Consider the following 27,497-nt stretch of genomic DNA (forward strand, 5'->3'; position numbering starts at 1 on the left):
GTCCCATGCCAGAACCAGAGCCGCCACCGCGGACAGACGCCCACCCAGACCCTCCCCTATAGGTTCAGGTTTTGCGGCCGGAGTCCGCACCTTTGGGGTGGGGGGGTACTGGCCTTTATTTCCTTTGTTTTGTCTTTATTTAGTATGGTCAGGGCGTGAGTTGGGGTGGGCAGTCTGTGTGTTTTTCTATGTTGGGGTTTTGAGTTCATCCTAGTATGGTTCTCATTCAGAGGCAGGTGTCGTTAGTTGTCTCTGATTGAGAATCATACTTAGGTAGCCTGGGTTTCACTTTTGAGTTGTGGGTGTTTGTTTCCGTGTGAGTGTTTTTTGCCACACGGTACTGTTTCGGTTTCATTCATTTCACGTTTATTGTTTTTGTAGTGTTCAGTTTAGTCTTTAAATAAACGTTATGGACACTTACCACCCTGCGCATTAGTCCTCCGATCATTCTCGTTTCTCTTCCTCAGAAGAGGAGGAGGAATGCCTTTAATCCCGTTAACGGGATATCAGCCCTAAGAAGTTTTAAATGAAATGCTTGAAGTAATACTCCATTTTGGAAGCTGTGTCAACAAAATATTTATTCTGTGCAATATTACTGCAATGGTTGCAATGGTTACATTTATACACTCTCTCTGATGTATCACGAGGCACTCCCGTTCGCAACAAGTTCTCTCTGTCAAGAAATCCAGCCCTTATACCGGCATCTTTCAGGACCTGAACGCTGTAGCCCCGATTCAAGAAGCGATTCTCGAATTCCGCAGATTTGACACTGTAGTCTGTGTCCTGATCGCAGATTCTGCGGACTCTTTGGAATTGGCCATATGGAATATTCTCTTTTAGCCTTTTGGGGTGAAAGCTGTCTGCCCTCAGAATGGTATTCCAATCTGTAGGCTTCCTAAAGATTGATGTGTGCAAACAACCTTTTTCATATTTACTAATGTCGAGGTCCAAAAAATGAATGTTATCCTTGCTGTACTCCATAGTTAGTTTGATGTTAGGGTTAATGCTGTTAAGGTATTGGTGTAAGGAAATAAGTTAATCTTCTGAGCTGGACCAAAACAGGCAAACAATAAATCAATATAGCATCTCCACCATATTATCCGGTCAAAGAAATGGTTATTCGAAGGATACAAAATGAAGTAATTTTCCCATTTACCCAAGTACAAACCAGCATAGGGAGGGCTGAAGCAAGCTCCCATGGCACATCCTTTGACCTGTTTAAAAATACTGTCCTGAAAGACAAAGATGTTATGATTAAGAGTCCATTCAGTCAGTGAGACAATGAATTCTGTAGGAGGCATCTCAGTTTCAGGTCGGGTACCAAACAGTGTTACAAATAATTTTTATCGTACTGGTACCATTTTCACAAGTATGTGGTTATTTTTCAAACCTCAATTGGTAACACGTGTAACGCAGCCGCTGTCTTACATTCAACATATTTTATTAATCTTTCACACCACAACCATTGATCCAAAATATACGTAAGTTTACTGTAGAATGAAATGAATACAAGTACTTTACACTGTTTTCACATTAGACTTGCACTATCCATGCAAATTGACTGAACATCCAATTTCTATCCCATTTGTGATCAAAGATGTGATCATTGAAGACCTCTTTCCAGAATGTAATCAAATGAAAGAAAATAAATAAACAATGTTTAGCAGGCACTAGTTTGCATCAAGCCTGTCTTGAGCATTTGGAAATGGGTTCTCATCAACACTGCAGTAAATATCTACATTGTTCATGCACCTGGGGAAAGCCCTTTTGGCATGGCAAATCCAAGCCTGACATACAGTCCCAGTCAAACGTTTGGACACCTACTCATTCCAGGGTATTTCTTTATTTTCACTATTTTCTACTTTGTGGAATAATAGTGAAGACATCAGAACTATGAAATGATACGCATTGAATCATGTAGTAAGCAAAAAGTGTTAAAGAAATCAAAATATATTTGAGATTCTTCAAAGTAGCCACCCTTTTGACTTGATGACAGCTTTGCACACTCTTGGCTTTCTCTCAACCAGCTTCATGAGGTAATCTGGAATACATTTCAATGAACAGGTGTGCGTTGAACAGGTGTGTGAGCTGTTAATTTGAGGAATTTCTTTCCTTCTTATTGCGTTTGAGCCAATCAGTTGTGTTGTGACAAGGTAAGGATGGTATACAGAAGATGTATTTGGTAAGACCAAGTCCATATCATGGCAAGAACAGCTCAAATAAGCAGAGAAACGACAGTCCATCATTACTTTAAGACATGAGGGTCAGTCAATCCGGGAAAATTTCAGGAACTTTGAACGTTTCTTCAAGTGCATTTGCAAAAACCATCAAACGCAATGATGAAATTGGCTCTCATGAGGACCCAGTGTTACCTCTCATGCAGAGGATAAGTTCATTAGTTACCAGCCGCAGAAATTGCAGCCCAAAGAAACGCTTCAGAGTTCAAGTTGCAGACACCTCATCAACTGTTGAGGAGACAACCTAAGTCAGGCCTTCATGGTCAAATTGCTGCAAAGAAACCATTACTAAAGGACCCCAATAGGAAGAGACTTGCTTGGGCCAAGAAACACAAGCAATGGACAGTAGACCGATGGAACTCTATCCTTTGGTCAGAGTACAAATTTGTGATTTTTGGTTCTGACCGTGTCTTTGTGAGACTCGAGTAGTTGAACGGATCTCCACATGTGTGGTTCCCACCGTGAAGTATGGAAGTGGTGTGGGGGTGCTTTGCTGGTGACACTGTCTGTAATTTATTTAGAATTCAAGGCACACAACCAGGATGGCTACCGCAGCGATATGCCATCCCATCTGGTTTGGGGTTAGTCTCACTATCATTTGTTTTTCAACAGGACAATGACCCAACACACCTCCAGGCTGTGTAAGGGCTATTTGACCAAGAAGGAGAGCGATGGAGTGCTGCATCAGATGACCTGGGGCCTCATTTATAAAACAGTGTGGAGGATTCACGTCAATAGGTGGTATACGGACGAAACACAGAAGTGGTAACACACAAATATTCTGATAACAGTGTGCATGCACGTCCCACGCTGGTTTCCTTTTATAAATCACAATCAACTCAAAATATGGAGCATGTGAGTGAGCATCTTCTCCCACCCTTTTAATGCTCATAGTTGCCAGTAAATAGTCATTAAAACGCCCCTAATTAATATTCAATCATACTGACTGCATGACGACAATGACGGCAAATCCCAACAACGGCTAAACAAATACATTTCCCCCAGTATAAAAATGGAAGGTTGAAGCAAGAAAAATTATTGTTTAGTGGACACAGTGTGGGCATTACAAATACCCAAAAGGTGTTAGTGGCAGCATGTGGCGGACTCTGTGAATGCTGCTGGCTCAGGTCGGACCCTCTCAGATATAAAAAAGACGTGGTCCGACATAAGTGGAGGCCAAAAGGCGTATAGCCTTACATAGTGTTTGTGCCACGGGCTGGGGAAAGGGGACACTGGAGCTCAACCCCCTTGATGAGCGACTTGCCGGTATTATAAGGGAATCCCTCCTGAGTGGAGTAGTGACGGAGGTGGAGTGGGACACGGACATGCAAGACACACAGGATGATCCAGGTATGTAATTAGTATTCCCTCATTTGAAACGCGTAAACCAAATGCATTGAACTCGGGTTTAAACATTTATTTGCACTAACAATTGTGACATTTTTCTATTTTTAGTCGCTGCGTGTTCCAGCGGGGTTGGTGGTGCTGCAGCTGAGCAGGAGCTGAGTGCACTCAGCCCCGGCATCTCTCCACTGTACCTCGTGTGTCACAACTCTCCAGCGGCCGTGTCCTCACAGGTGCAGTCCTGCAAACGCAAAGAGACGCCATTGATGCTATTAACGAGGTTGCCAAGGAGTTGAAGTGGGACAGGCACAGCTTGGTTTCTGCAAGTGCTTCTCTGTAAAGCTGGGCCCACTATAGTACAGAGATCCAAGGGAACAGCTATGGTAATCAAACCGGCTCATAAGCCACATATCATTGGCCAGTAAATCTTGCTGGTCTGTGAAAATTTGCTCTCTCCGAATTCTTCCACTCGCCAAATCTTCCAACAGTGTCAATGCAGCCATTGTGCGTAATTACGCATTGCAATTGCATGCCTTTTTATACCCACCTATTTGATTCTCAAAGCTTCCCAATTGTGTAAAACCTTGAGGTGTGGTAATTACCCTGATTAGAACTAACAATGACAGGTACATTATCACATTAATAGTTCTGCGCAACGAACATGTGATAACAATATATGAAACTGAGTTCTCGTATCTACTGTTCTCCTTGCCATTTATTATAATTAATGTCATAACATGCAAGTATTGTTTAATAATTAAATATAGATCCAATTAAATATAATTCTCAATTAAACTGTACAACATTTTGAGGTGTTCTTTTGCAAAACATATATTCCATTTGCATTTATTATCCTGAATCGTGTTTTTTTGTGCACTCCAGGGAAATCTTCATATATAATATGTGAGAGGTAATATTTCAATTTATTTTACACAGTGGTATCAATTTCAAATTGTTTCTCGAGTTTTCATCCTTCTGCCATCTGCTTCGCAGTTTCTCATTTCTCCAGTTTATGTGCGTACGTATGGGTCAAAGTGTCCGTGGAGGACATCACATTCTTCCATCAAGTTTGTTTTTTATAAATCCCAAAGTTTGCTTAAAGTGGCGTACACCATCTTCTGTGCCTATGCAACGTTTATAATAGAGACCCCTGGCCTCCACAATCAACCGACCTCAACCCAAATGAGATGAGTTGGACTGCGGAGTAAAATGTGGGAACGCCTTCAAGACTGTTGGAAAAGCCTTCCAAGTGACTTCCTCGTGAAGCTGGTTGAGAGAATGCCAAGAGTGTTCAAAGCTGTCATCAAGGCAAAGGGTGGCTACTTTGAAGAATCTAAAACATATTTGAATTTGTTTAACCCTTGTTTGTTTACTACATGATTCCATATGTGCTATGTCATAGTATTGATGTCTTCACTATTATTCTACAATGTAGAAAATAGTAAAAAATTAAATAATCCTGGAATGAGTAGGTGTCAACTTTTGACTGGTACTGTATATGGGCTTTGATTGCCATCATGCAACAGTCCAAGCACTCTACATGATTTGAAAACCAAGGGGTATTCAAGCTTATGGAATTCACATTTTATCTAATAGTACTGGGTGAGCAGACCACAGTGGGCTTCTTTTGAGCTAAAAATAGCAGCTGTAAGAGTGGAGTTCAAATACCCCTGGTTGTATAGACAACAGTACGATGACAACACATCAAGTATGGGAGATATTACCTGAGCGGGGCTTGGTCTGTTTCTGAGTCAATATCTTAATACTGCCTTGAAATAGTATACTACAATCTGCAAAAATAATACATTAATCAATATAGTGGCCAATTATTGCCTAAGAAACCGTAACTCAAAGTTTAGCATAAATGAGACATTGCTGTCAATGTGATCCAAGTCAGGATTCCGCCCTGTAAGTGGATGTGAGATTTTGTATTTTATTTGGATCCCCATTAGCTTTTGCTGAAGCAACAGCTACTCTTCCTGGGGTCCAAAAAATATTTGATCCAGAGCAGTGAAGTTTATCATTCATCCTGTTCATGAAGCACCGAATCCCCTGCCTGCCACTGAACCTGACATTAGGCACTTAATTTTTAATTTTCACTAAATAATCCCCCACTTATATTTACCACTAGCGAGAACCTATTTCCCCTCACTATTGTAATATTGCTGGCGGCTGCATGTTCTGTCTGTTGTGAGCGCTGCTCGGCTGATTTAACAGGAGGCAGACCTGTCAAACGATGCCTCTCCTCTGGAATAATTTAACAGCCAGAGGTCGACCTCCATGGTGGTGGGCACTCTTTGTGGCGCAAGTTGTCGACCACTGAAGGCATTGCGATTCTACAACTAGAAACGTCAGGTTCGTTGGTACCAGGTCTGTACAAGAGAAGGAATGGCCTCCTACTGTGCTAAGTACCTATCGACAGTCAGATTTCTTGGCGTGTCTGTACCATTACAAACTCCAAATGACTGAAGGTGCCTGCCTTTCTGTCAACTAACTTCCTCAAATATACTGTATCGTCAGTGAAATATATATATATATTTTGTGCTTTATCTATTGAGGGATCTGTTGTACGCAGTGGCGGTGTAACAGGATTCTTCTGTTGAAGGAGAGGCGGACCAAAATGTAGCGTGGTTATTGTGATACATCTTTAATAAAGATTAAAATAGAACAATATACAAAAAACAAGAAACCGTGAAAAAAATGAAAACAGCCCTATCTGGTGTAGCAAACACAAAGACAGGAACAATCACCCACAAAACCCAACACCAAACAGGCTACCTAAATATGGTTCCCAATCAGAGACAATGACTAACACCTGCCTCTGATTGAGAACCATATCAGGCCAAACACAGAAACAGACAAACTAGACACACAACATAGAATGCCCACTCAGATCACACCCTGACCAAACAAAACATAGAAACATACAAAGCAAACTATGGTCAGGGTGTGACAGTACCCCCCCTCCCCCCAAGGTGCGGACTCAGGCCGCAAAACCTGAACCTATTGGGGAGGGTCTGGGTGGGCATCTGTCCGCGGTGGCGGCTCTGGTGCTGGACGTGGCCCCCACTTCACCATAGTCTTAGTCCGCCACATTGTCCGCTTCCGTGGCCTCCTAACCACGGCGACCCTTCCAAATGACCCCACTGGACTGAGGGGCAGCTACAGCAGGCGGTGGCAATAAATGGCAATAAATATGTGGATAAAGAGTTACCTGTCTAACAGAACAGAGGGTGTTCTTTAATGCAAGCCTCTCCAATATAATCCAGGAAGAATCAGGAATTCCACAGGGTAGCTGTTTATGCCCCTTTATTCAATCTTTATTAATGACATGCCACTGTGATTGTATGCGGATGACTCCACACTATACCTGTCAACTACTACAGTGACTGAAATGACTGCAACATTTAACAGTGAGTTGCAGTTTCAGAGTGGGTGGCAAGGAATACTTTGTCCTAAGCATTTCTAAAACTAAAAGCATTGTATTTGGGACAAAACATTCACTAAACTCTAAATCGTAATAAATAATGTGGAAATTGAACAAGTTGAGGTCAAAACAGTCATGGTTGACACAACAGTAGCTAAGATGGAGAGAAGTCTGTCTATAATAAAGCAGTGCTCTGCCTTAATGCTATCAACAAGGCAGGTCCTACAGGCCCTAGTTTTGTCACACTTGGACTGCTGTTCAGTTGTGTGGTCAGGTGCCACAAAGGGATTGCAATTGGCTCAGAACAGGGTAGCATGGCCTGTGGTATTGGTGGAGTAGGGACCGGAGGGCAGTGTGTTGTGAAATCTGTGAATGTAATGTTTTTAAAATAAATAAACTGACTTATTTTTGCTAGACCCCAGGATGGGGATCCATAACAATTACAAATGTCCCTTTCTTAGTTGTTACATGTTAACAAGCCTCTGACCTTGAGGATTTTACTCAACTCAGAGATGATGCTCCATCTGAGTTGAGCTTACAGTATATATCAAACAACCAAACAACATTTTTCTCACATCCTCTGAAAAACATGCTTCAAGTTACTCTAGTAATTACTTTGTTCGTACTAGCGTACGGTTGAAATTAAGTCGAATACTCAACATGAATTGTGATTGCTGGACACTCCCACTAAAGGCATTGGGGGTGCATGAGTAAACAAATAATGGCACACCATTTTGTGCATTCTCCCCTGTCTCCAGTCATGTGTTCCTGGCTCTCTGTCCACGTTTTGTCAACATATGGCGGCCATCTGGGCCAGCACAGGGATATAGGAACACTGATTGGCAATAGTCAGGGGGGCGCAGGTTGTGTTAACGTCCCAGCGTTGTCCCAGCATCGTCCAGGTTAGGGTTTGGCCGTGGTAGGCCGTCATTGTAAATAAGAATTTGTTCTTAACTGACTTGCCTAGTTAAATAAATGTAATAAAAATACTAAGTAGAGACAAACATCCTATTCTCCTAACTAGGGCTACTCAACATTTTTAATTTCTTTCTGCGAAAGAGGGCTGGACCCTGGAAGAGTATTCGGATATATAGCCAAGGGAAAAACAGGGAGGGAGGGAGGGGGTGGGAGATTCATACCCTCTCTCTCCTCATTTCTCTCTCACCTCCCCCTGTTTTTAGCTCACTTCATCATTCCTCTATCTCTAAAATAGACTGAGCACAGGTAGTGCTATGGGGAGGTTAGATATTCCAGACCTGCCCTGGGCAACAGTCAGAGCAGTGAACTCAGCCACTACCCAACTGCCCCATTACCCCTGAGGGTTAGAGACCGGTGACCGTGCTATGCATTGAAATCACCAAGCTCCCGATTCAACCGGAGAGGCCCCCTGTAACCACAATCACCACAGCTTTTGTCCAAGTCAAGCCTCTTCATTGCAGGAGTAGGTTGTTTGAGGACTTACCTCTGGAAGTTTTGGCTGTGCATGCTTCATTGAACACTTTTCCAGAAACAAACTTTGGAGTGAGTGGATTCTTGACAAGGCCATTGTAACTTCTTATGAATATCATCCAAGGGCATCAGTTATTTTATTATAATTCCTAATACATTATACTGTAGTTGCACTAACTTGGACACCATCCATATGGACTTGATCAATCCTCTAAGGACTTTATACACTGCAAAATGTACTGCCTGTATAATGTATGGCTTGACCTTGCTCTCACCTTCTCTGTGAATATCTAGAAGTGTTTGTGCGTGTATCAGAACTGTAAACAGACAAAGCCCAAGGCTGTGTATTCATGAGATCTGTGCCTGTTGCAGCAAGTCAAACAGTCACTGTAAAAAAATACAAAAAAACATGTTAATTCAATTGTAAGGCAACCAGGTGCAATAGCATTGAAGTTGATTCAACATACAATTGTAAAGCAACCAAATGTAATAGGATTGTGAGTTTCCTCAACTTTTAGATTGAATGAACAGACAACTTGAGAATTTACTCAACCTTATTTGCATATTTTCCAATCTGGCACTGCCTTGCCTTTTCGAGTGAATTGTAGTTCCCACCAATGATGTACAGTACCAGTCAAAAGTTTGGACACCTACTCATTCCAGGGTTTTTCTTTATTTTCTACATTGTAGTGAAGACATCCAAATCATGAAAAAACACAGGTATTATATAGTAACTAAAAAAGTATTAACAAATCAAAATATGAGATTCGTCAAAGTAGCCACCATTTTTCTTGACAGCTTTGCACACTCTTGGCATTCCCTCAACCAGCTTCACCTGGAATACTTTTCCAATAATCTTGAAGGAGTTGCCAAATGCTGAGCAATTGTTGGCTGCTTATTTTTTTATCAAACCTTTATTTAACTAGGCAAGTCAGTTAAGAACAAATTCTTATTTTACAATGAGGGCTTACCCCGGCCTAACCCAGACAACACAACGCTGGTCCAATTGTGCGCCGCCCTATACCTACCGTCTTCCTTCACTCTGCGGTCCAACTCATCCCAAACCATCTCAATTGGGTTGAGGTCGGGTGATTGTGGAGGCCAGGTCATCTGATGCAGCACTCCATCACTCTCCTTGGTCAAATAGCTCTTTCACAGCCTGGAGGTGTGTTGGGTCATTGTCATGTTGAAAAGCAAATGATAGCGCAAACCAGATGGGATGGCATATTGCTGCAGAATGCTGTGGTAGTCATGCTGGTTGTGTGCCTTGAATTCTAAATCAATCACAGACAGTGTCACCAGCAAAGCACCTCCTCCATGCTTCACGGTGGGAACAACACACGTGGAGATCATCCGTTCACCTCTCACAAGGACACGGCAGTTGGAAACAAAAATGTCAAATTTGGACTCATCAGACCAAAGGACAGATTTCCACCCGTCTAATGCCCATTGCTTGTGTTTTTTGGCCCAAGCAAGTCTCTTCTTATAGGTGTCCTTTAGCAGTGGTTTCTTTGCAGCAATTTGACCAAGAAGGTATGGTTCATGCAGTGTCTGCTGAACAGTTGATGTTGAGATGTGTCTTACTTGAACTGTAGCATTTATTTGGGCTGCAATCTCTGTGGCTGGAAACTCTAATGAACTTATCCTCTGCAGCAGAGGTAACACTGGGTCTTCCTTTCCAGTGGCAGTCCTCATGAGAGCCAGTTTCATCATAACGCTTGATGGTTTTTGCGACTGCACTTGAAGAAACTTTCAACGTTCTTAATTTTCCAAATTGACTGACCTTCATATCTTAAAGTAATGATGGACTGTAATTTCTATGCTTATTTGAGCTGTTCTTCCCATAATATGGACTTGGTCTTTTACCAAATTGGGCTATCTTCTATGTACCAGCCCCACTCTACGGTCCAACTCATCCCAAACCATCTCAATTGGACTGTCGTTTCTCTTTTCTTATATGAGCTGTTCTTGTTATAATATGGACCTGGTCTTTTACCAAATAGGGCTATTTTCTGTATACCACCCTAACTTGTCACAACACAACTGATTGTCTCAAACCCATTAAGAAGGTAAGAAATTTCATAAATTAACATTTAACAAGGCACACCTGTTAATTGAAATGCGTTCCAGATAACTACCTCATGAAGCTGGTTGAGAGAAAGCTTTGCACACTGTTGGCAGTCATCAAGGCAAAGGGTGGCTACTTTGAAGGATATAAAATATATTTTGATTTAACACATTTTTGGTTACTACATTATTCCAATGCCTGGTGTGGCAACTGCACCGCCCTGGGGGCAAACTACCTGCCCTCCAGGACATCTACAGCACCCGATGTCACAGGAAGGCCAAAAAGATTATCAAGGACAAAAGTTTGGACACCTACTCATTTCAGGGTTTTCTCTTCTTTTTTAAAAACTATTTTCTACATTGTATAATAATAGTGAAGACATCAACTATGAAATAACATATGGAATCATGTAGTAACGAAAAGTGTTAAACAAATGACAATCTATTTTGAGATTCTTCAAAGTAGCCACTCTTTACCTTGCTGACAGATTTGCACACGCTTTGCATTCTATCAACCAGCTTCGTGAGGTAGTCCCCTGGAAAGTATTTCAATTAACAGGTGTGCCTTGCTAAAACGGTCCACAGACCCACTCCAAAAGGCTTTCGGAGCCATCATCGACTCAGTGGGTTTTGTCCAACATGTCTCTGGACCCACTCACTGTCACAGTCATACTCTGGACCTAGTTTTGTCCCATGGAATAAATGTTGTGGATCTTAATGTTTTTCCTCATAATCCTGGACTATCGGACCACCATTTTATTACGTTTGCAATTGCAACAAATAATCTGCTCAGACCCCAACCAAGGAACATCAAAAGTCGTGCTACAAATTCACAGACAACACAAAGATTCCTTGATGTCCTTCGAGATTCCCTCTGTCTACCCAAGGACGCCAGAGGACAAAAATCAGTTAACCACCTAACTGAGGAACTCAATTTAACCTTGCACAATACCCTAGATGCAGTTGCACCCCTAAAAACTAAAAACATTTCTCATAAGAAACTAGCTCCCTGGTACACAGAAAATACCCGAGCTCTGAAGCAAGCTTCCAGAAAATTGGAACGGAAATGGCGCCACACCAAACTGGAAGTCTTCCGACTAGCTTGGAAAGACAGTACCGTGCATTACCGAAGAGCCCTTACTGCTGCTCGATCATCCTATTTTTCTAACTTAATTGAGGAAAATAAGAACAATCCCAAATTCCTTTTTGATACTGTAAAGCTAACTAAAAAGCAGCATTCCCCAAGAGAGGATGGCTTTCACTTTAGCAGTGATAAATTCATGAACTTCTTTGAGGAAAAGATCATGATTATTAGAAAGCAAATTACAGACTCTTCTTTAAATCTGCGTATTCCTTCAAAGCTCAGTTGTCCTGAGTCTGCACAACTCTGCCAGGACCTAGGATCAAGAGAGACGCTCAAGTGTTTTAGTACTATATCTCTTGACACAATGATGAAAATAATCATGGCCTCTAAACCTTCAAGCTGCATACTATTCCAACTAAACTACTGAAAGAGTTGCTTCCTGTGCTTGGCCCTCCTATGTTGAACATAATAAACGTCTCTCTATCCACCGGATGTGTACCAAACTCACTAAAAGTGGCAGTAATAAAGCCTCTCTTGAAAAAGTCAAACTTCCATTCCTCTCAAAATTTTTAGAAAAGGCTGTTGCGCAGCAACTCACTGCCTTCCTGAAGACAAACAATGTTTACGAAATGCTTCAGTCTGGTTTTAGACCCCATCATAGCACTGAGACTGCACTTGTGAAGGTGGTAAATGACCTTTTAATGGCATCAGACCGAGGCTCTGCATCTGTCCTCGTGCTCCTAGACCTTAGTGCTGCTTTTGATACCATCGATCACCACATTCTTTTGGAGAGATTGGAAACCCAAATTTGTCTACACGGACAAGTTCTGGCCTGGTTTAGATCTTATCTGTCGGAAATATATCAGTTTGTCTCTGTGAATGGTTTGTCCTCTGACAAATCAACTGTAAATTTCGGTGTTCCTCAAGGTTCCGTTTTAGGACCACTATTGTTTTCACTATATATTTTACCTCTTGGGAATGTCATTTGAAAACATAATGTTAACTTTCACTGCTATGCAGATGACACACAGCTGTACATTTCAATGAAACATGGTGAAGCCCCAAAATTGCCCTCGCTAGAAGCATGTGTTTCAGACATAAGGAAGTGGATGGCTGCAAACTTTCTACTTTTAAACTCGGACAAAACAGAGATGCTTGTTCTAGGTCCCAAGAAACAAAGAGATCTTCTGTTGAATCTGACAATTAATCTGAATGGTTGTACAGTCATCTCAAATAAAACGGTGAAGGACCTCGGCGTTACTCTGGACCCTGATCTCTCTTTTGAAGAACATATCAAGACCATTTCAAGGGCAGCTTTTTTCCCCATCTACGTAACATTGCAAAAATCAGAAACTTTCTGTCCAAAAATTATGCAAAAAAATGTATCCATGCTTTTGTCACTTCTAGGTTAGACTACTGCAATGCTCTACTTTCCGGCTACCCGGATAAAGCACTGAATAACTTCAGTTAGTGCTAAATATGGCTGCTAGAATCCTGACTAGAACCAAAAAAAATTATCATATTACTCCAGTGCTAGCCTCCCTACACTGGCTTCCTGTCAAGGCAAGGGCTGATTTCAAGGTTTTACTGCTATCCTACAAAGCATTACATGGGCTTGCTCCTACCTATCTCTCTGATTTGGTCCTGCTATACATACCTACACGTACGCTACGGTCACAAGACGCAGGCCTCCTAATTGTCCCTAGAATTTCTAAGCAAACAGCTGGAGGCAGGGCTTTCTCCTATAGAGCTCCATTTTTATGGAATGGTCTGCCTATCCATGTGAGAGACGCAGACTCAGTCTCGACCTTTAAGTCTTTACTGAAGACTCATCTCTTCAGTGGGTCAGATGATTGAGTGTAGTCTGGCCCAGGAGTGGGAAGGTGAACGGAAAGGCTCTGGAGCAACGAACCGCCCTTGCTGTCTCTGCCTGGCCGGTTCCTCTCTTTCCACTGGGATTCTCTGCCTCTAACCCTATTTACAGGGGCTGAGTCACTGGCTTACTGAGGCTCTTTCATACCGTCCCTGGGAGGGGTGCGTCACTTGAGTGGGTTGAGTCACTGATGTGATCTTCCTGTCTGGGTTGGTGTCCCCCCTTGGGTTGTGCCGTGGCGGAGATCTTTGTGGGCTATATTCAGCCTTGTCTCAGGATGGTAAGTTGGTGGTTGGACACATCCCTCTAGTGGTGTGGGGGCTGTGCTTTGGCAAAGTGGGTGGGGTTATATCCTTCCTGTTTGGCCCTGTCCGGGGGTGTCTTCGGATGGGGCCACAGTGTCTCCTGACCCCTCCTGTCTCAGCCTCCAGTATTTATGCTGCAGTAGTTTATGTGTCGGGGGGCTAGGGTCAGTTTGATATATCTGGAGTACTTCTCCTGTCCTATTCGGTGTCCTGTGTGAATTTAAGTGTGCTCTCTCTAATTCTCTCTTTCTTTCTCTCTCTGAGGACCTGAGCCCTAGGACCATGCCTCAGGACTACCTGACATGATGACTCCTTGCTGTCCCCAGTCCACCTGGCCGTGCTGCTGCTCCAGTTTCAACTGTTCTGCCTCATTATTATTTGACCATGCTGGTCATTTCTGAACATTTGAACATCTTGGCCATGTTCTGTTATAATCTCCACCCGGCACAGCCAGAAGAGCACTGGCCACCCCTCATAGCGTGGTTCCTCTCTTGGTTTCTTCCTAGGTTTTGGCCTTTCTAGGGAGTTTTTCCTAGCCACCGTGCTTCTACACCTGCATTGCTTGCTGTTTGGGGTTTTAGGCTGGGTTTCTGTCCAGCACTTTGAGATATCAGCTGATGTACGAAGGGCTATATAAATACATTTGATTTGATTTAAAAGGTAATTTGTGGAATTTCTTGTTAAATTACGAGCCTAGGTGGTTTAGCCATGGAAAAAGCGGAACCTTCCCACTAGCCATGATTGGCTGAGATGAGTTTGGATTGGTCTGCCATGTATCAGACTTCTGTCTATAACGTGCTGCTCAGTATGTGTAGGTAATTATTTTCTAATGCTGCTTTTTTTTAAAGATATCACGAAGAACTGCAAAAGTGTTGCTAATGCTCTCCACTTTCTGGAGGACTCTGAAAATGAATGAATCAGACGATAAGGGAATTCCTTAGTTAGGTTATAAAAAATGATTGAACCAGATATGATAGTCTTCTGAAACAGCGACAAACAGTGTTGTCCCAAGAATTGGACCTAGGATTTAAATAAGTGGAATGCCCGGTGGAAGCACAGTATGATAGATAAGGAGATGGAGACAATTCGGGCATTTGATGCAAATTTGCAGAGGGAGTCAAAACGAGAACAAACAAGGCAGTTGTATAAAACACCTGTCTCCGGATTACATCTTCAAACTAAGGTCAACCATGGCATCTGTGACAGAGGGAGAAGCATTCATCCATGTATGTAAGAGTAGCTTGCTACATTTTCAAATTTCGTGATTCGTTTTCATTACAAGTTAAAGCATACTGTTAGCTTGCTAATGTTAGCTGACTGGCTCGCTAGCTAACATTACGTGTATGATCTGTATAGTAATATTATTTGTATCTCAGAAGGCAATTTAAATTGCTAGTTATAGCCTAATGTTAGCTAGCTAACATTGACCCTAGTTGGTTAGCTTTAGCTTCGTGCAGATTTCTGAATAGTAGTAACATGAGTCTTGATGATGGTTAATTGTTTAACTTCTTGACGCTACGCATCCCTTAAGTGGGATAATTGCCATCAGCTACCGCTGAATAGCACAGCGACTCAGTCAAATAATATTACTAAAATATTAATATTCATGAAATCACAAGTGCAACATTGCAAAACACAGTTTAGCCTTTTGTTAATCCACCTGTCGTCTAAGATTTTGAAATTATGCTTCACAGCGAAAGCAATCCAAGCGTGTACATTTATCGATCGCACGACAAAACATTAACCTCTTGCTTCTACTTGGGACGCTTGCGTCCCAACTAGAGCTCTGGAAATGCAAATGCGCTACGCTAAATGCTAATAGTATTAGTTAAAACTCAAAAGTTCATTAAAATACACATGCAGGGTATCAAATTAAAGCTACACTCGTTGTGAATCCAGGCAACAAGTCAGATTTTTAAAATGCTTTTCGGCGACAGCATGAGAAGCTATTATCTGATAGCATGCACCAATACACTACAACACAAAAGCACTGCAGGGGACGTAAACAAAATAATTAGCATTTCGGCGTTACACAAACCGCACAATAAAATAGAAAACAGTCATTACCTTTCACCATCTTCTTTGTTGGCACTCCTAGATGTCCCATAAACACTATTGGGTCTTTATTTCGATTAAATCGGGCCATATAAAGCCAAGATATCGTTATATGTAGACTGTGTGATAAACGAAAAACAGTGATTTCACAACGTAACGTCATTTTTTAAAATTCAAAAAGTAGACGATAAACTTTCACAAAACACTTCGAAATACGTTTGTAATGCTACTTTAGGTATTAGTAAACGTTAATAAGCGATAAAAAATCATCCGTAGGCGATGTAAAAATCATTAGCTGTCGTCTTGGAAAAAATTTCACGAGAGAGCTCTTCCGGAATGATCTGGGCGGAGACCGGAGGTAAGTGGTGCCCCTGTTTCGGTTCAACCAAGAATCAAAGATGATTCAATTCACAAGACTCTAGACAACATGGGGATGCTGTGGGAGTTGAATGCTCGGTCTTATCTAATTCGGCTCACTGTTAACAATTGCTGGAAGTGGCGCAAGGATATTTATTTCCATTTTCTGTGATCAGGTTTTCCTGCGCTTTCCGATGTAACGCACGTTATGTTATAGCCACAGTCGTGATTTAACCAGTTTTAAAAACGTCCGAGGGTTTCCTATCCACACATTCTAACCATATGAACGCACTATATTCCTGGCATGAGTAGCAGGGCGCTGAAATGTTGCGCGATTTTTAACAAAATGTTCAAAAAAGTAGAGGGTAGGAGCAACTAGTTAAGTACACTCAGGTAGCTCGGTCACGAAAATCAGAAAAGCAATCAAATTAATCTTTTACCTTTGATGATCTTCGGATGTTTTCACTCACGAGACTCCCAGTTACACAGCAAATGTTATTTTTATATCCAAAATTCCTCCGTTTGTTTGTCGCGTTATGTTCAGAAATCCACAGGAAAGAGCGGTCATGACAACGCAGATGAAAATTCCAAATAGTTTCCATAATGTCAACAGAAACATGTCAAACGTTTTTTATAATCAATCCTCAGGTTGTTTTTAAAATATATAATCGATAATATATCAACCGCAAATGTCTTTCACAGTAGGAGAAAGAAAAACAATAGCTGTCCAAATTCTGTTGCGCTAGCAAAACTCATGTGACCACTTGACGTGATGTTATCGTTCTGGCTCATTTTTCAAAATAAAAGCCTGAAACTATGTCTGAAGACTGTTGAAACCTTGAGGAAGCGATGGGAAAAGGAATCTGGTTGATATCCCTTTAAATGGAGCAATGGGAGGCTATGGAACATGGAGTTTTCAAAATAGAAGCTCGGAAAGCTCTCACCAGTTTGTAGATAGCGACTCAAACCAGAGCATACCGGACCTATTTTCTCTCCATATATAGCGTTCACGACAACGCAGACGGAAATTCCAAATAGTCTTCATAATGTCCACAGAAACATGTCATATGTTTTTTATAATCATTCCTCAGGTAGTTTTTAAAATATATATTTGATAATATATCAACCGAGTTGTGTAGCTTTTCCCATAACAGCGGGAGGAACAATGGCGGCTTTACTCAATTGCGCACAAACTCACTCTGAGAGCCCCCACCTCTCCACTTACGCAATGTGATCCTTCACGCTCATTTTTCAAAATAAAAGCCTGACACTATGTCTAAAGACTGTTGACAACTTAGGGAAGCCACAGAAAAATGAATCTGGTTGATATCCCTTTAAAGGGAGCAATGGGAGGCTATGGAACGTGGAGTTTTCAAAATAGAAGCCACTTCCTGGTTTGATTCTTCTCAGGGTTTTGCATGCAATATCAGTTCTGTTATACTCACAGACAATATTTTGAGTGTTTTCCATCCTAATCCGTCAATTATATGTATATTCTAGCATCTGGTCCTGAGAAATAGGCCGTTTACTTTGGGAACGTTATTTTTCCAAACATAAAAATAGTGCCCCCAAGCTTCAAGAGGTTAACAAAAGGCTAAGCTGTGTTTTGCAATATTGCACTTGTGAATCCATGAATATAAATATTTTTAGTAATATTATTTGAATGTGGCACTATGCAATTCAGCGGTTGTTGATGACAATTATCCCGCTACAGGGATGGGTAGAGTCAAGAAGTTAACTTGTTAATCCAGCCGCTTTGTCAGATTTCAAAAAGGCTTTACGGCGAAAGCATACCATGCAATTGTCTGAGGACAGCGCCCCAGCCCAAAATACTATTTCAACCAGCACAGGTGTTACAAAATAAAAAATACCTTTGAAGATCTTCCTCTGGTTGCAATCACAAGGGTCCCAGCCACACAATGAATGGTTGTTTTGAGCAATAAGGTCCTTCTTAATATCCTCAAAATGTCAGTTTATCTGGCGCCAATGAACTCAGTAATCAAGTCCTTCTCAAGATGCATACAAACAAATCCAAAAATGTACCAGCAAAGTTCGTCCAAACGAGTCAAACTATATGAGTCAAACAAAGAGACTATTTTTGCTGGACTGCTCCTCTTGGATAAACAACTATTACTCGTTGGTTTATCAAGAAACTAGCCTGAAACCATGTATAAAGACTGTTGACATCTAGTGGATGCCATAGGAGTAGCTTCACATTTGAAGTAGATGGTAGCTCAACAAAAAAAATGACGGATGTATTTTCCTCGGGTTTTCGCCTGCCATATCAGTTCTGTTATACTCACAGACGTTACTGTAACAGTCTCTCTCTTCCCAAGTTGTATAGTCCAGATACTGCTCCAATAATCCTGACATCGCTGCTCCTCCTGCCGCTGCCTGTCACCACGCTGCTTGGTCCTGTTTTGGTGGGTGATTCTGTCAAGGTTTTCCTCCTCTTCGTCTGAAGAGGTGAAACAAGGATCGGACCAATACGCAGCGTGGTAGGTGTCCATGGTTTTTTAATAAGAAAAAACTCAACATGACCACAAATACAAAAAACAATAAACGTGAACTAACCGAAACAGTCCCGTGTGGCACAAACACTGACACAGGAAACAATCACCCACAAAATACCAGAATATAGCTGCCTAAATATGGTTCCCAATCAGAGACAACAATGGACAGCTGCAATAGATATACAATTACCTAGAAAGGATACAGCCCCATAAACTTACAAAACCCCTAGGCAAGCAAAAACACCCTAGATGAGACAAAACCATACATCACCCATGTCACACCCTGGCCTAACCAACATAATGAAGAAAACAAAGATAACTAACAGGACTAACTAATAACTAGCGTGACAGGATATAGATAATTGTGTACCTGTTTCCTCCAGCATCTGCACAAGGTCCTATGCTGTTGCTCTGGGATTGATTTGCACTTTTCGTAACCAAAGTACATTCATCTCGAGGAGACAGAACACGACTCCTTCCTAAGCGGTATGGTGTTTATACTTGGGTACTATTGTTTGTACAGATGAACATGGTACCTTCAGGTGTTTGGAAATTGCTCCCAAGGATGAACCAGACTTGTGGAGGTCAACAAAAACAATTCTGAGGTCTTGGCTGATTTCTTTTGATTTTCCCATGATGTCAAGCAAAGAGGCACTGAGTTTGAAGGTAGGCCTTGAAATACATCCACAGGTACATCTGAAATTGACTCAAATGTTGTCAATTAGCCTATCAGAATCCTCTAAAGTAAGGACATTATTTTCTGGACTTTTCCAAGCTGTTTAAAGGCACAGTCCACTTAGTGTATGTAAACTTCTAACCCACTGGAATTGTGATACAGTGAATTATATGTTTAATTATCTGTCTGTAAACAATTGTTGGAAAAATTACTTGTGTCATTCACAAAGTATATGTCCTAACTGACAAACTATAGTTTGTTATGAAGAAGTTGGAAAATGAGTTTTAATGACTCCAACCTGTGTATGTAAACTTCTGACTCAACTGTATGTGATAGTGGAGTTGTCGCCTGAGTGAGCACACTAAATGTATTGGGTAAAGTATTATAAGTCATTTTAAATTATTTATAACCACCTTCAAGTTTCTGCATGCCAGGAATAAATGCCAATGCTTGTGGTATATTTAGAGCACGGAAAAGCAGTGGAAAGTACCAACATTCCTTGATATTGTGGAGGTGCAAGCAAGCAGATGAGGACATTTTTTCTAGGATTGACAAAGTACATAGTAAAACCTGCAAAAGGGCAAATGTACACCAGAGGTAATAAAACCCTACTTCCCCTGTGCCCCAAAAAAGCACACTACCTTACCCAAAGTTTGACACCCACCCCTTTTTTGGACAGGGCCTTACTAACCAGGGAGACATGCCTTTTTCAGTTGGCAGATGGCATTAAACTTGCCTGCAAACTTCTCCAAAAAAAGTTATCATCTAACTTGACAACACATGACCCAATTCACTTTGATGTAAACTGTCAGTCTCATTATTGAAAGTAGCTGTGTCAGGGTTGGTAGAGCAAGCTATTTCTCACACATGAAGATAATAGCATAGCTTCTCTGTGTATTCAAATGTGGTATTCGAAGTAGAAAGGCTAAGAGGAATATTTTTTTCTGTATTTTCATGGAAGTGAAATGACTTGCTTGCATTTGCATTACATTGACAGATACATGCATTGATGGTTTATTTATGAGGACTGTCTCTTATTGGACATCATTGCAGGGTGATGGAGTTAGTTCTTGGAATGATGTTACAAGGATGTGCAAGAACATCAAGTTTATTTAAGCTGTTGAATGGGTCACTTTTGAATGTCTTTCATATACTGTATAGTGAGATTTTTTTTAAAGTGAGGGTTTTTAGTAGGTGTCATTGTAATACTGTAGTTGTCCTGGTTTTGATCTTCAATTAACTAATCCTATATATGAAGTACTTAAGAAATTATTGTTTACCTAATGTGTAAAGTGATAGATCATGTGCATGTCTGTGATTTGGTTGGCCCACTGGGTACCAATGCTAATTTGAATAACTAAAGCAATGTCTGGAATATTGTCATCATTCTCATATTCAACCTTGTAATGATTCAGTTAATCAAAGAATTACAAACGAATTTTAAAAAATGCTGATCTTCCATGATCCTTTTATTAATTTTTTAGCAATTCTACTGCCGTAACTCTCCTTTGGTGTCATTACATTATGGAGGGGCAGCAGGGCCACCACCTAATAGTTCAACCGCCGCACAGTCTGGACCCTCTGTAGTGTCAGCGGCTAAGCTCTCTAATATTCTAATGTTCTAATGCTCTCTAAAGTCCTCCTTGTGCGGGCTTCCCGAGTTGCGCAGTGGTCTAATGCACTACACCCTGGGGTTCGATCCTTTGGGATCGGGAGTCCCATAGGGTGGCCTACAATTGGACCAGTGTTGTCCGGGTTAGGAAAGGGTTTGGCAGGGGGGGCTTTACTTGGCTCATAGCACTCTAGCGACTCCCGGTGGCAGGCTGGGTGTCTGCAGGCTGCCTCAGGTTCAGCTGGCTTCCGGGTTAAGCTGGCGGGTGTTAAGAAGCGTGGCTTGGCAGGTCATATTTTGGAGGACGCATGACTCGACCTTCGCCTTTCCCGAACCCATTGGGGTGTTGCAGCGATGAGACAAGATCGTAATCTTGAAATTGGGGAGAAAAGCACTTTACAACATGTGAAAAGCTTGTAAAAGGCCTGTGCAGATGTCAAGTTAGGCAACTGATAGATTTTTCCATGTCCCTTGCAACTAATGCGGTCTTAATCAAGATCTATTAATTCATTATTGATGAGCGAATGAATTACTTTGTCCATTCATTCTCACTGTTACCTGTTGAAACATGCTTCTGTAAAACGCCCCTTCCATCAAAGGATAATCGTCTATCATAGGATATGAGGCCAATGCGAAATGCAATAAATAAATGAGTCCATGGTGTGGCTTCCACTATAACAGGTGAAAATCCTGTACACTCACCATCACTTGTGTGGTTACAGTAAAAGTGGTGCTTTTCCCTGCTCAACCAATCACACAGCTGCTGGGTAGCTCTCATCTATTGCCATGGTAACCACATGTTAATATTCTGGGAGCATTTCTCTCTGACAAGAGACTGCTACTCGCTACAGAAGAGAAATCCATTGGATGTTTACACCAACGAATAAGGAACTCTGCAGCAGAGCAGAAGTTAGAGAGTGGGACTTGCAGTCACAATGTGGTGTTCATTCCATGACCTTGGAAAATGCTAACCTTGACTGAAAGTTATGGAGCAGTATGTTTGGTAAAGCAATTAGTCCAATGTGTCTTCATGAGACACTGCCATTGATCCTTTAGGCATCTGTGAAAGGATCATATAACTCCTCTGATAAGGAGGCAATGATTTTTCTCTAATACTTTGGACTGAGAGAAGCTCAGAAACAATAGGCATTTATCTGGCATTGAGGTGGGGGGACATTGATTACAGATTCCAGCCTGATCTTCGACTCACCACACAATCCAATCCAATTCCCCCTCTCCCGTCAATAGGCAATTTTGTGAATTTAAAAGGGGTCCACGGACAAAGACTGATAGACAGAAACATAAGATAGTTAATGAGGAAAATCCCTGAAACACATACCACACACTGTAACAAATTGCTAGAAAGTTACAGGAAATAATCTAGTTAGCTACTGTAATTGTATACATGTATGTAGAAGACGGATCAGTGGCAGCAAATCTCAAATCTTAATGATTTGAGTGTTTTGTAATGTTATTTTGATGCATTTTGTCTACAAGTGCAAGTAATATAAATCAAAAATATATGATTTGGTAAACTGTAATGTATAATTACATAATTGCTGTAATTTTATTACAATAACAATTTCATAATAAATTACTATTTTGCTGTATATTTACTGCAGCGTTCTGCAAAGTATGATGCATTGTGCCGACTTTGTCAGGGGAAAGTGAGTCCATGCAATGTATTATGTGACTTATTAAGGATTGGACCCTTTTTTTCAATTTTCGCATAAAATGACATACCCAAATCTAACTGCCTCTAGCTCAGGACCTGAAGCAAGGACATGCATATTCTTCATACCATTTGAAAATAAACACTTTGAAGTTTGTGGAAATGTGAAATGAATGATCTGGTAAAAGATAATACTAACAAAAAACTTACACGTAGGTTATTCCCCTAACAGCACAATAACTTGCATTACCCGAAGCAGTTACAAGCAATACAAAAATAAATAGAAGACACATTTTACAAGCTAATATCTGTTATAGATTATGGGGATATTATCTACATGCATGCTACGGCATTCACACTTAAATCGCTGGATGCTACTTATCATTGCATACATAGGTTTATTACGGGTGCTAGCTACAGAACTCACCACTGTGTTTTATATCAAAATCTGGGTTGGACTTCACTGTCAATGAGACAAGAACAACATGTTCTCGTGTTTGTCTATAAAGCACTTCTGAATAAACTACCTTCTTATTTATCATCCATCTGTAAATAGCCCATCCAATCTACCTACCTCATCCCCATACTGTTTTTATTTACTTTGCTGCTCTTTTGCACACCAGTATCACTACTTACACACCATCATCTGCTCATCTATCACTCCAGTGTTAATCTGCTAAACTGTAATTACTTTGCTACTATGGCCTATTTATTGCCATACCTCCTCATACCATTTGCACACACTGTATATAGACTTTTTTTAATGTGTTGACTGTGCACTTGTTCATTCCATGTAACTCTGTGTTGTTGTTTCTGTCACACTGCTTTGCTTTATCTTGGCCAGGTCGCAGTTGTAAATGAGAACTTGTTCTCAACTGGCCTACCTGGTTAAATAAAGGTGAAATAAAAAATACACAAATCACTCGTCACCATCAGAATTATAGTTCCTAAAACCAGGTCTCAAGCATGGATTACACTTGAGGCCCATGCAATTTACACAGAGTTGGGTATTGCTGTCTTTTCCTTTTACACTCCTTGCCTATGGAATAGCCTGCACACTAAACTTAAACGCGAGACTCTTGTCCCCCTTGCTGTAGGAGACCACAGATCTGGGACCAGGCCGAAACATATTAACCTGTAAAAGAAAAGGGTTCATATTGAAACAAAAAGGGTTGAATTCTTTAACACAGTGTCCAAAGAAGGGCCAGAAGTATACCGAATGGTGTCGTCGGCGTAGAGGTGGATCAGAGACTCACCAGCAGCAAGAGCGACCTCATTGATGTATACAGAGAAGAGAGTCGGTCCAAGAATTGAACCCTGTGGCACCCCCATAGAGACTGCCAGAGGTCCGGACAGCAGACCTTCCGATTTGACACACTGAACTCTATCAGAGAAGTAGTTGGTGAACCAGGCGAGACAATCATTTGAGAAACCAAGGCTGTCGAGTCTGCCGATGAGGATGTGGTGATTGACAGAGTCGAAATCCTTGGCCAGATCAATGAATACGGCTGCACAGTAATGTTTCCTATCGATGGCGGTTAAGATATCGTTTAGGACCTTGAGCGTGGCTGAGGTGCACCCATGACCAGCTCTGAAACCAGATTGCATATCAGAGAAGGTATGGTGAGATTCGAAATGGTCGGTAATCTGTTTGTTGACTTGGCTTTCGAAGACCTTAGAAAGGCATGGTAGAATAGATATAGGTCTGTAGCAGTTTGGGTCAAGAGTGTCCTCCCCTTTGAAGAGGGGGATGACCGCAGCTGCTTTCCAATCTTTGGGAATCTCAGACGACAGACGTAATGTAGTGCCATAATGTGTTTGGAACCAAGGAAGAGTAGCTGCTGCATTGGGAGCAGCTAATAGCTTACTAATAGCTCTGAAAGTTCCTATCAAAGCAAGTGCCTGTATCATGATGTGTAATTTCTACTGTAACACCATATTTACATGTGGAGCATAATGTATTCTGTATATATCCCTTCATGACTGCAGACACGTGATGCAATGATTTCATACCCTTTATGGCGTTATACTCAATTGTGCTTATGTAGCTACATATTTTCATGAGTCCTGTAAAACAAAGCTAATGGCATCAAAAAAGTATTGTCTTGTGTTGTATACTTTGAAGCTGCCCTGGTCATGGCTAGAATTTGAAGTATTTAGCATTTAGGCTAACCCTAACCCTTGAGGATGAAGGAGTGGGGATTTGGGTGAGATTGTCAGTATAATTGCATACTGGAACTATATTTGATTTGTATGTGAACTTTATGTCCAATAACATAAACCTGTGTTCAGTAATCATCTCACGTTTTAGCTGGCAGGGAACTATGTGGCCATTGAGGACAGCAGTGTCGATCAGATGGAAAAATATCATAATATAGTGCATGGCTGCCTTATCCACTGCCACCATATTGTGATTTATAGTTAATCACACAGTCTGGTTTGATCTTTCTCCCTCCCATCATGTGATCCAACCTTTCCTGTGGCTCTTTCTTCTCCTGTAGCTACAAGGCATAGCAATTTGTCTTCTCGCCCAGTGCAGCTCTTCCAGTGCAGCTCTCTACAAATACACATGCTCTTACAAAGATTGTAGAACTCTGTGTTCAAAGAGCTGCTGAACCTTTGACAACATAACCATCTACCACTTAAACTGGTACAATATTTTGACTGATGGTTGGCACAAATACTCAAAATTCTGGAACTTGTTGTTTACCCTACTTTCACTGCAACCAGTAGCCTGTAGTGTACTGTAAAATTACAGGAACTTTTTAACAGTGTAGCATTTCATGTCATGGTGGAGAGGGAAAGAACAGTATGTTTCTGCACAACCATCACAGCAGTAAAGAACTGTCACCCCTGACAAAGAACAATTCAATACCTTTTTTTGTGTACTCACCCCTGACCTCTAACCTCTGTCATGTGCCCTCACCAGGTGTGCTGAGCTTGCCGGACAATCTGACCCTGCACCGGAACCAGCAGGGCTCTGGGAAGGGTGGCAAGGGCAATGCCAACAATCAGGCCGAACTCCGCAACCTGGAACAGTCCCTACTAGCTACCCGTGTGGGAAGCATCGCAGAGCTCAGTAAGTGTGATTTTACTACCATTGCAGTAGACTACCATTAATCAAGACCTTTGTCGTTCCTCTCCCTCTCTCTAATGGGAGGGATCCATAACTCCACGACATACCCTTTCCGGGAACTAATTTATTACAGCTGTTCCAACACCTGTTTATGAGTCGTGTGGTGGGCGTTTAATGCAAGGGTCACAGGCTTGACGGTGTTTACCGTTGACTTGAAAGGCTGAACCCCACCTCTAACCTCTGACCCTTTGTCTTCTCTCTGTCGTATTTCAAATAGATATATTCTGAACAAAAATATAAATGCAACATGTAAAGTGTTGGTCCAATGTTTCATAGGCTGAAATAAAAGATGCAGAAATTTTCCATACGCACAAAAAGCTTATTTCTCTCAAATGTTGTGCTGAAATTTGTTTACATAACTGTTAGTTAGCATTTCTCCTTTGCCAAGACAATTCATCCACCTGACAGTTGTGGCATACTAAGAAGCTGATTGAACAGCATGCTCATTACACAGGTGCACCTAGTGCTGGGGACAATAAAAAGCCACTACACAAAATTCTGCCACATATCTCAAGTTGAGGGAGCGTGCAATTGTCATGGTGACTGCAGGAATGTCCACCAGAGCTGTTGCCAGAGAATTGAAAGTTCCTTTCTCTACCATAAGCCGCCTCCAACGTCATTTTAGAAAAGTTGGTAGTACATCCAACCGGACTCACAACTGCAGACCACGAGTAACCACGCCAGCCCAGGACCTCCACATCCGGCATCTTAACCTGCGCCATCGTCTGAGACCAGTCACCCAGACAGCTGATGAAACTGAGGAGTATTTATGTCTGTAATAATGCCCTTTTATGGGGAAAAACTCCGACTTGCAGGTCACGGCTCCCCATTGGGTGGGCCTGGCTCGCCAGTGGGTGAGCCTATGCCCTCCTAGGCCCATCCATGGCTTCGCCCCTGCCCAGTCATGTGAAATTGATAGATTCGGGCCTATTTCATTTATTTCAATGGACTTTTTTCCTTATATGAACTAACTCAATACATTTGTGGAAATTGTTGCATGTTGCATTTATATTTTTGTTCAGTATAGTTAACTATCGACAATTGGGGTATGTTTTGGACATGTTTATGTGTATAGGGACATGTTTTGGGCATATTTATAGTGTATAGAAGAATACTATGTTCATTGTTGAGAACGAAAATGTATAATTTCGCTTTTCAACCCAACTCTCCAAGGCTATACACATACAGGGTCAGCCGTAGGGTCAGCAGCAGTGCAGCACCCCCGGAGCAGTTAAGTGCCTTGCTCAAAGCAATTTTGGATACTGATGCCAGAAACTAGTCAGATTTCTCACATCAGATCTGTGTGTGTTGGGGGTCAAAGATTATCCAATAAAAGCAGAGTGCCTAAAATGATCTGTAGTTAATAATGTCGACATTGTCTTATTGAAAGTCATGGGTTCTATAATTAAACAAGCCCAACATGTAAGACCCATAACGAATGAACAGGAAGGAAGGAGAATTTTTACACTAAATTATGTCTGAATTTGTCACAGTTACTATTTAAATGGTTTAAATGCATTTAAATAATGTGGCTTATTACCATTCTGACTGGCCAATCCTAATTAACATGTTGAGTCCTACAGTACATTGCTAGATCAAATCCCAGAGCTGACAAGGTAAAAATCTGTTGTTCTGTCCCTGAACAAGGCAGTTAACCTAATGTTCCTAGGCCGTTATTGTAAATAAAAAT

General features: G+C 41.4%; 1 protein-coding gene across 1 annotated transcript in view; it reads left to right on the forward strand.

Annotated features, from left to right (window-relative positions):
• LOC135572919 (ankyrin repeat and BTB/POZ domain-containing protein 3-A-like) overlaps positions 1-27,497 on the forward strand; it is a 78,943-nt gene that overhangs the window by 41,316 nt on the left and 10,130 nt on the right. Inside the window, exon 2 of the mRNA XM_065021778.1 lies at positions 25,601-25,750. Coding sequence (XP_064877850.1) covers positions 25,601-25,750 — 150 coding nt within the window. The remainder of the gene's footprint in view (positions 1-25,600; positions 25,751-27,497) is intronic.

This window comes from Oncorhynchus nerka, linkage group LG8, assembly GCF_034236695.1.
Source record: "Oncorhynchus nerka isolate Pitt River linkage group LG8, Oner_Uvic_2.0, whole genome shotgun sequence".
NCBI lineage: Eukaryota > Metazoa > Chordata > Actinopteri > Salmoniformes > Salmonidae > Oncorhynchus > Oncorhynchus nerka.